Source organism: Cynara cardunculus, assembly GCF_001531365.2.
Source record: "Cynara cardunculus var. scolymus isolate 2C chromosome LG 15, CcrdV1, whole genome shotgun sequence".
Classification (NCBI taxonomy): domain Eukaryota; kingdom Viridiplantae; phylum Streptophyta; class Magnoliopsida; order Asterales; family Asteraceae; genus Cynara; species Cynara cardunculus.
In genome coordinates this window covers 19,045,676-19,056,242 of record NC_037542.1, presented here as the reverse complement: position 1 = coordinate 19,056,242, position 10,567 = coordinate 19,045,676, and the positions used below count along the sequence as shown (strand labels likewise).

The following is a 10,567-nucleotide window of genomic DNA, read 5'->3' as shown; positions in this document are numbered from 1 at the left end:
TGCTTTAGTTGTAGCTGTGGCTATTTAAAGGCCCTCTTTGCAGCAATAAAAAGCCATCGAATTTTGGTCTCTGTTTCTTGATTTTTCTTCTAACAGTGCTTACCTATAAATATTATATACTTGAGAATCTAATATCGGAAGAAGTGAAGGTACCTGGATTTCCAACCCTTCGTGTAGATAAGCCAAGCCCTCGGCTGCACCAAGGAGGATTCTTAGCCTTGTTTTCCAAGGAATGGGTGGCAAAGTGGTGCTAAAAAGATGAACCGCTAAGCTTTTGTTTGGCATGTACTCGTAAACCAACAATCTTTGCATCACTCGTTCACCATCAACCGAGCAATATCCCAAAAGTTTTACAAGGTTTGGGTGATCGACCACACCTAGAAACTGAATTTCTGTTAACCATTCTTTATGCCCCTATAACAAAACCAACACAAAATACACGAATCAACATCGAAAAAACTCATGATTTTGTACTTTATACCTTAATAATTCATGACCTCAACATCAATATTGTATTGGGAAATGTGGACTTCGATTTTGATTGTCAAAATTAATGCTTCTTAATATTGGAAATCCATATTTTATTGGAAGAGCTGGGTCAAACTTATCCATTAGATTATGAAAAGTCAAAGGAGTGTAACGGAACTCTAAATCTACGAAAAGAATTGGAATTTTGAGAATAATTTCAAGAAAAGAATCTTAAATAACAAAACCCAGTTCAGAGTTTATACAAAATTACCTGCATGCCCTGTTTGTTGAGCCTTTTAATGGCGACCACAAGAGGATCATTTTGACTTTCCGAAAGTCTAATTCTTGCTTTATAAACACTCCCAAATCCACCTTCACCAATCTTTAGAAGCTTATTGAAGTTAGTGGTAGCATTCCTGAGCTCTGAAAATGAAAATTTCTTCAGATTGTGTTCTTTTTCTTTGTACAATTCTGGAATGCTTCTTGGGGAAGAGATTGAGCCCGTTGATTTGACTGCTTTTGCTGCTGATTTTGACTTTTGATCTCTTGGGTGTGTTGATTTTGAATGAAATATGCTAAAACATTTCATGTTTCTGTTAATCGATTGAGAGAAGAAAATGGGAAAAAAATAACCCCAATATTGGTGGGAAATGTGTGTGAAATTGAGGAGATGAAGTGGAAATATAAAGGGTTTGAAAAGGAAATAGAAAAAAGAAAGCCAGGTGGGAAGGCGATGAATCTTGAAAGAAGCAACGAGAAGGTTACATGAAGATATGAACGTAGGGTTGTAAGAACGAGTCTGTTGACGACGACGGGACAAGAAATTCCCAAAAAAAGGAGGGAAACGTTAAATTGACGATTTGACGTTCACAACACGGGTTATTTTCTGTTCTCTCTCACCGTGTAATAAATAGTATCAAAAATATTACATTTTTTAAATAAATGTATATGATACTTTTATTCGATTTTTTTATTTCATAATTAAGAGTAGAATGAGAAAATATAAACTTAATTCTGATAATAAACATTTATTTTGCAATGGTTATATTTGTATGTACAACTATACTAAAAAGTATAGTATTTTTTTTTGAAAAATTATTTGATTTTTTTGGCTTAAAGTCGAAGAATGTGAAATAACATAAAGAAATATCACAAAAATATCACAAAAAATAGACTCGATGTGTCACAAAAGAGTCTTTAAAGAGATAATGAAAATTCCAACATATATAAAAATAAAATTTGTCCAAGTCTAGCCGTTGTAAACTCTAACATGCCCCCGAGCACATGTTCCAAAGTGTCGAGAGGGGGTTAGGTGAGTAGAGATTGTCCCGAGTGTCGAATTCTATAGTGGTAGACCCTGGTTCTAGTACCATGTGAATATATGTAAAACCCCGTTATATTATTCTCTAAAAGAGCCTTTGAAGAAATGAAGGAAGTTCCAATATATATAAAGGAGACTTGGTCTAAGTCTAGCCAACATGAGACTCCAACAGATATTGAAGTCTAACATGGTTTGATAACGCCTAATGCTATAAAAAAAACCGATAATGCAAAGTAAATAAATAAATGGTGGAAAATTGAAAACCACATTGTAACCATGGTTATAATAGTAATTTGGTTTCTCACTCTGTGTATTCAGAAAACAATAATAGTACAAGATTACACAAATATACTTATACAAGATATAACCAGATAGAATGGCAAATATGCGTATACAGTCTCCCTCCATCCAAAAAGCCCATAACTTTCAAAACGAAATCTGCTTAACAGACCATTATCACCAAGTAATCCAAATCAGATCGTTTGGTCTGGTTCTTGTAATCAATCAAATAGAGGCTTACCAATATCCATTTCAACCTTTAACTTTATGCTTCTCGTGTCCTTAATCCAGGATCCATAGAAGTTTTCGACTAGGAGCCGGAGGGGCTAATCCCGGGATATCCCGAATGTCTTTGTTGTTTGGATGCACAAGCTGAAATACCAAGATCATAACATCAAGTTTTATCAGGAACATGGAAAGATAAGTTCGATAAAGGTAAGGGTTGTACAATGTATTACTCCCTCCGTCTCAAAATAAGTGTCTAGGTTTTAATTCATCCCAGAATAAGCGTCCACTTTCAAAAAATAAATGTCTACTTTCCCGTTCAACCCTTAATTGTGTGATGTAGAAAATTCCTCTCTCAGTAACTAAGGGTAAAATTGTCATTTTGTTAATTAAAAAGTGTAATAATTACACATTCCTAAAACTCTCTGCAATTTTTGTTGCTTCTTATTGTTATAATTAGTTTTCTTTTTGTTCTGTAGAAGTGTTTAAGTCAAATAATCAAATTGGTAAATCTGATGGTGCATGGTTAATTGATTGCCTGTCTTCTTGGTTAATTGGCTTAACACTATCTAAAATGATACCGAGGGGCAGTTTACTACCTGCTTGCCACCGCTTACTCAGTCAAATATTATCACTGAGCAGTCATTTAGGGGCCTTAGCTGGTGATCCGGGCTGTTTCCCTCTCAACGAGCTGCTGTTTACCAAGCCCCTCTTACCGGTCCATGATGCTGACCTGCTAAGCTAAGGGTGGGACTATTGCTCGGTCAAAACTAATCACAGAACCACAGAACCAGAGAGCGCTCTTACCCGGTTGGCGCTTACCCAATTTGTGTTGGTAAACGACCCCTAAAATTCAATGGTAGCAGGTTGATTGCTATTTGAATTGTATATCTGGATCCACATCCTATATTCTATAAATTTGGTTATGCCTTCTGATGTTTCTATCCTGCTACTTAATAGGTTTGCCAACTTGCTATAACTTTCTTACTGGAAACCTAAATGGCTAAAAGCCATATATGGTCAACATTCGGTTCCTTAACACAAAACAATGAAAGAAATATCGAGCATGCATAGTACATGTGTCATCCTGTTAAAACCTTCAATTATGTGAAGCATACAACACCACATTGATCATGGAAAAAACATAAAAAATGAGGAAATCAAAAGCAGACATGTACCTTCACAATAATGATTGATATGACACCAACCACAATAAGGAAGAGCAAGGCCATAATGCATCGATCAGTTGCAACCTATATAGGGAGTTGAAGTGAGCAACAAGACAGAATTACAAAAATAGAATTTGAAAGAAATAGGGTTGTGAAAATTTCAGAGATTGACCTGCCTACCAATTTCCTTCACCAATTGAGAAGCCTTCTTGATTGAAAAATGGATCGAGTCAAGTTCATTAACAATTCTACTCATTTGTTCAGTCTGAAATTTAGTTGGTACACAAGAAAAGAATAATGATTAGTCTCCAGGTGATTTGAAACGTCTTCCAAGTTATATTGTGAATCCTGTACCCTTCGCTCAATGAGAAAATGAAAGAACTTGAATAGGTTCTACACTGCTTCAACAAGGTAAGATAACATACCTGTGCTTTGAGTGCTGCGGCAGTTTCAGTTCCAACATTTACCGTGTCATGGACAACCTATAAAGACGGGAAAGAGTGCTAGATGACGTATAATTAACAAAACTATAAGACCAAATGCAGCATTACTATACGCTATTGGTTCTTCACATGGTTACATTATACTTGGTACATTTGTTTCAAACATGAAACTACTTATTTTCAGCAGGACAACCGTGTGTGTACATAATGTGTATATAATATCTTTCCCTTGCAAAACATGTAGCGGGAGAATCCTCATAAGTAGGCAGTCTGTATGGAAATTTTTGAGGCTATTAACAAGCCTGTATATATCATGGTCTTCAGAAAGAGGGGATGTAGATGCTTTGAGCACATAAAAAATGAGGTTTCTTAAACTATGGAGTTGGTTTAAATCATACTATCTGCAAACAATTGACCATTTAGCAAACTGACAATTGGCCCGTCACAACCATGTCGTATCCAGGAAATTATTATTTAAACCAAATGTACCCGGTATATCCCACTCAGAATTAAGGATTGGGGTACAATATAAGCAGACCTTTCCTGTACCCTAAGGGGTAGAGAGGTGGTTTTCGTGAAGGCCTCCAGCTTGCAAAAATGTGTTGGGAAGACACGACAGAAACGAAAATTTGGTAAAAAAAAAGTTTGAAGTTTTGAGGATTTTGCGAAGAATCTGTGAGAGCATGAGACATAGGAAAACATTAATAGAAAAAGAGTGTGCAATTAGGTAACAAGGACAATAAATAGTAACAGCAGTACGGACATACATGAGGAGTGTAGGTTAAAACCAGCTGGCCCAAGAAAATATTAGTAGAAAATATCCAGAAACTTACCGAATCAACTATATAGGTGGCTAAAATAACAGGAGAGAATGTGGTTTTTAAGGGACATTTTTATGTAGCATTATGCTAACAGCTAAAGATTGATCTCTTTTATGTTCGAACACATTCGCACCCTCAAAATGTGAGTGGAGCCCTCTGGGCAAGATTTACTTTATCTAACCCAATAAAAGCACAAGCAATCTTAGTATGCTCAGAATTATTAAGTATAAATCAAAACAAATGGACCCAGTGAATCCCACGCGAAGTGGGGTCTTTGGAGTGTAAGATGTGTGCAGCCTTTCCTCTACCCCAAGGCGTAAAGAGGTTGTTTCCATGAAGACCCTCGGCTAATAACTTGAGGGTGTGAATGTGATATTCCTGGGATCTAGTTGCACAAGCAACGTGACGAGACACATTTTTAAGAAAGAAATAAATTGAGGGTACATCAGACCAGTTGCATATTCAGATTTTACATTCATGAATGCATCATCCTAATACAAGACCAAGCCATGAGGATTATTACAGTTATGTCAGAAACAAGAAGACTATAAATCATATTTGTAATACAGTGGTTTATGGGCACACATGTCATAAGGCTATTTATGATTCAGCTTGTAGTTAAATTCCTTAAACTGATTCCGAAAGCAAGCAGAACACATCTAATTGCCGCTGAGTAAATGCATGATAAAAAGAAAAATTAGTTTCAAGCAGCAACAGACCAAGATGTAGGAATAATACAAATTCTAAAACATTGAGCAGATAATTGTTCCCTAAATATAATTGACCAAAGGGCCTTCGGCCTAGCGGTATCGTAGTCCTTGGCCTCCTAGGAGGTCAAGGGTTCAAACCTCACCAATGGTGAGGAGGGTGTGTGAGTTTATTTGTTGCATTTGCCGTATATAAATATTATATACTTCAAAAAAAAAATGTGTTCCCTAAAAGATACTAACCTTTTTTGAACGTTCAATAGCATGGTCAGTTTCATCCATCATTTGATTACCCTGGTCCATTAGTTGCTGATTTGTCATAGCTGAAATATATACATAATCACCCAAACTTTACTCATAGGCAATGAGGTAAAATGTAATGCAGCATTGAACTTGGTCCATAGAATAGATAAAATTATGAAATACAGCGACATCGAAAAGTGAAGCAGGTCGTTGATATTACGCCACTGGTAAGTGGTAACTCACGTAATTCTCTGTTTCTATACCAGTGTTAGAGCATGTCTGTTAGCAGCCTGATGAGTTTAATGGGACTCAAAGCTTATTCGGTCAGGCTTAATGATATAAAAAGTGGCCTATTCAGAAAGCTTCTAGGGGAGCTTTTTGCAGAAAGCCAAGTTTTTTCCAAACCTGCCCTCCCAATTAAAAAACATGTTCCTTCCGGTTATGAAAAATCCCTCCCACACAAAAACCTTCCCAATCTATACAGACAGATTAATTTACACCGACAATTTTATCTATACATAACTTAATGAAAAACCAACCAAACAGCCCCTTAGTTATACCTGTAGCTAAATCATATATTTACATAGTTCCCAGGTTATATACACACAGAATGATGTGATAAGCTTTCTATATGTCAACAGTAATAATGACACCTTAATTTTCAAAGCAAGTCTCTTCATTAAGAAGCTAGAAATCACACAGATACACAATTAAAATGCTAGGTGAAAACCCAACATCACAATTGATGCAAGAAGCATGAAAAAGAGATTATAACTAATGCAAGAACAACAAACAAACTTTGTTATTCAAGGCCAATTAGGTCGCCTCGCAATCTTGGATATTGCATGAGAGAACCAGAGATCTAAGTCAACAAAGTTATAGCACTATGTTCTTACATGACGCTAGCAAGCCATTATCTTCTGGAAATCCTTCACCAGGCCCTTCAAAGAGCTCAACTCGTTTGTTTTCAATGTTGTTTGCATATCTAGATCACCCAACAAACACAAAGATGAATCAACAACACATGGTTGGATGCATCATGGAAAGGAATACATGTAAAACATAAATACCAAGCAGAAAATGAAGTCATGATTATTAGGCATGATTAAGTAGAAGCAAAAACAAGAATAAATGAGAAAGAAATGTTTTCGTGGTTGCTTGTAAGTGCCATGCAAGTATCAAATAATCATAGGTCACTGCTAAGATGTGATTAAGTAACCTGCATGCGAGTAAACTGTTTTTATAAAGTACATGCAAGTAAATGATCCATCATATAAAGCGGGCAAAGTAGAGAAACTCAAATGATTATTTGATATGCAAATCCAAACTCCAATGTTTCACTCCACTATCCAATTTATAATAGCTATTATGGTCTTTGAAAACCTGAGCTAAGTTGATTGAAATTTAGTATTTATCAAAAACCGATATTAGCACCCCTTAAGGGTCATCAACTCCATTTTGAAACTTCTATATTAAGTTGCCTTTTACATAGGAAAATCCCCTCTCCGCTTGAGCAAAACTACCCTTAATATACTGATAAAGAAATTTGAATTTTATTGTAGAATCCTGAAGACAAGGGGTGGGAGTGGGGGGACTTTATCTCCATTCCATTTCAAGAGGGGAATATAGTGAGGGAACAGTTTGCAGTAGAATGAGGACATGAGGACTTACTGCTTTTTCAATGCAACATAGGAGTTCAACTCCTTGACCTGGGATAGAAGTGGTATAATTCATCAGATAAAAAACAATGCAATCATGTGTTTAATAGCACAAATAAAATTGGAAATGAGACTACACCATTGATTGCTTTTTCTCGTTCAGTATCTTGCTGGTATCAGGATCAACTGTATGTTCTAAATCCTTGACTTCTCTATCAAACTCTTTAATAAGCCTGGCAATAAAAAGTTGTATATGAGACTAAAAGTAATGTAAGCAACCGGAAGGTAAAACCTACCACCTTAAAGAGCATTTATATAGCAGTCCAGGAATAGACATTGTTGAGGAAGAAACCATATATGTATCAATATCATCTTCCTAAAAACCTTGACGGCTTAATCCATACAGTTCTGTGACAGATGAATTGAGTTTATAAGTTGTAACACACATATGACCAATCTTTGATAATGTAGAAAGCATGTTTGAAAAGGGTTATTCATGAGATATTTGGATTTTAACTCCTATGAAAAATATAACTTCATACTGGTACCCTAATCTTGAATAATATTATAATAAGTTCCCATGAACATAACTGGAAAATTGAACAGGACAAGCTGTTAGTTCGTGAAGAAGCGAATAAAATGAGAAAGTAAAAGCTGGCAGATTGCTGGTCCTAATTGGTGAAGATATTCAGCTTATAGTTAATAGGCCCAAATCTGATGGCCTTAGAAGCCTCATGAGGTTTTCCTTTTAGTAGGGATGGATGCTCAAAGATGAGCTATATAGGGGGACCATCCTCGGAATAGAAGATCATCAGGATTGGAGATAATATTAAATTTTGACTTGTTGAGTAATATTGGGGTTGAGAAGAGAATTTAAGATTCTTATTCTTGGGAAATGTTACTACAGCTCTAGGAGTAATTTTTAGTGTCAAACTAGATTAACTCTGCTGAACAAAATAAACTTAATATGAACACAGGTCCAGTGAAGTGCACATCTTAGTCTCTTGCACCAGTACAAAGTACACTTAGCATGTCCATTTCCTATGTATTTCAGACTCTATTCGATTCAGCTCTTCATTTTTAAGCAACTGGGATTGTTTAACCAATTCATGTATGCGTTGGCAAAGGCATCCCGGGTAATTCAGTCTTATGGTTCCTCATTATGTGCATATGGCCTTTTTCTCCTAGGTACTTATTTTGTATGGGCTTTTAGTTTAAACAGTGAATCCATGGGTATTTGAACCTGAGTATCCAGGGAAAAGCAGAATATTTGATGTTACAGCGAATCAGCGATAAATGCAGCATGATATATGGTTCAGTAACTTTGTAGGGATTGAAAAACCAAACACAAAGAGGTTGGAACGAAATTGTTCATGTTGATCCAATATACCCAGGGCATCAGTAGTAAAATTTCTTATCATTTTCTAGTACAGACCTATTAGGTGTTCATGTTGAGCCAATATACCCAGGGATTCAATAGTATATTTCTCATCATCTTCTAAGATAGACCTTTAAATTGACATTTGATTAGGTAAAGAGCATGAATTATTCTAGAGCAGCAGCTAGCACAAAGTGCTTCTTTCAAGTAATATTTCGGTTCCACTTGATAGCAGTGTGGCTGTCCAAACAGGATCAGTTCACATCTCTTGGTGAAAATGTTAAAAGTTACCTCTTGCATTCCCGCATCTTGCCAGTTAGCTCTTCCAACTGCCTACTCTGCCGACTTGAGTCTTTGATCTTCTCGAACTTTTGAAATCCATTTCTGCCCCAAAATTCAATGACAACATGCCCATCAGAAAGCCTTACGTTTACAAACAAAATATGGAAGTTGCATCATTCGAATAAAGAATTCAACTTTGTCAACCTGACCATGACATAGAGGGAACATTTTAGCATTCCGAAAACAAAAACCTAATAGGTTGTTATGATAGATCATAGATGTTACATAAATCAAACAATTCACATCAACCTTGAGCTTGAAAGGAACTCAATTGGCTTAATGGGAGGATTAAAATCGTAGTTGGCATAACTATCTAATAATGATTAACAATTAAGTTTTTTGTCAAGTTAGCTTACCGGAGAAAATTATAGGTTTAAGTTCGCATAAGTGATCAAACTAAATTGCAATCAAGTTCTTTGCAATCTAAGCCACAGTTTATACGTCAAATAAACTGCTAATTTTCTTTGTTTGCCCAAGCCATTCACAATTACATATGTAGCATACAAGTAAAAGCTAAGACCCTAAGCTCTAGGCTCTGCTAATTAGTATATGCAATAACAGATGTGCATACCGCCTCATAAAAGATCTTTTTTTCTGACAACGTAACTGTTTTAACAAAATCTAGATTAGGGATAAACAAAATGCTTACGAGAGTGCTCGAAAAATATCAGCTATCTGCCCGTCAATCTCCCCAAGCTCCTCACTTATGGCAGAAATCGAAGACGCCATACTTATCTCTCCAGCACCGTCAAAATCAAACAAGTGTATGTATTTGAATCTCTACTTCCTTTCTCTAATACATCACAAACATCATTATATACAAAAAACACCGCCCAAATTTCTCGATTCAAATATTCGTTAAATCACAAAATACCAAACTTCCACCACTTAGATCCACAAGAACGTTGCAACCACCAAGCACCAGAACTTCAATCTCTTGACACTGAAACAGATTGAATCAAAATCACCAAATCAAAATTTGAACTTATAGAGTTGTGTCTTGACTGATCAGATCAGAGCAATGTAGGTCGAATACATCATAGATCTGATCGAAACTCCAGAGATGGATCAGATGGTGATCGGCGTTCGACAAGATGTTGAGAGAGAAGAAGGGGGGGGGGGGGGAGGTAACTATGAGCTGTTAATCTCTCTGAATAGCTTATGTTATTAACGGGGTAAATTTGTTGTACACTGTGCATTAAGAGTTGTACGTATATGAATTTAAAACCAAGGCCCTAAGTTTCGGCCGTTTAAACCGATGAGTGGGTCCCGTGGACCATGTTCCCGTCTTTTGTACACAATAGTCCAACATAATTCCATGCGGACACGTCTATGTTATATACTATGGAAAAAACAAACAAAAATATACATTTTGGTTCTAATTAAATTTATATTATATTATAAAGTATTTGACAAAAACTTTTAAAAACTATTTTTTATGTAGAAAATACTATTTATTAATACATATTATTTAAAACTCAAAATTATAAGTAGATTGTGTGTAAGTACAACT

General features: G+C 35.9%; 2 protein-coding genes across 2 annotated transcripts in view; both read right to left on the bottom strand.

Annotated features, from left to right (window-relative positions):
* Positions 1-1,229, bottom strand: part of LOC112527715 (probable serine/threonine-protein kinase PBL19) — a 6,770-nt gene extending 5,541 nt beyond the window's left edge. The window contains exons 1-2 of the mRNA XM_025138491.1: positions 740-1,229; positions 154-414 (exon numbers count right to left, since the gene is read on the bottom strand). Coding sequence (XP_024994259.1) covers positions 154-414; positions 740-1,057 — 579 coding nt within the window. The 5' untranslated portion in view covers positions 1,058-1,229. The remainder of the gene's footprint in view (positions 1-153; positions 415-739) is intronic.
* An 823-nt stretch (positions 1,230-2,052) lies between these two features.
* On the bottom strand, positions 2,053-10,134 carry LOC112528008 (novel plant SNARE 11-like). The gene is made up of 10 exons (XM_025138889.1): positions 9,704-10,134; positions 9,004-9,096; positions 7,474-7,567; positions 7,348-7,385; positions 6,573-6,661; positions 5,677-5,756; positions 3,888-3,944; positions 3,635-3,727; positions 3,472-3,546; positions 2,053-2,440 (listed from the first exon to the last, which is right to left on the bottom strand). Exons 1-10 carry the CDS (start codon positions 9,781-9,783, stop codon positions 2,351-2,353), a joined length of 789 nt encoding a protein of 262 aa, XP_024994657.1. The 5' UTR covers positions 9,784-10,134; the 3' UTR covers positions 2,053-2,350.
* Between the last annotated feature and the right edge of the window lie 433 nt (positions 10,135-10,567).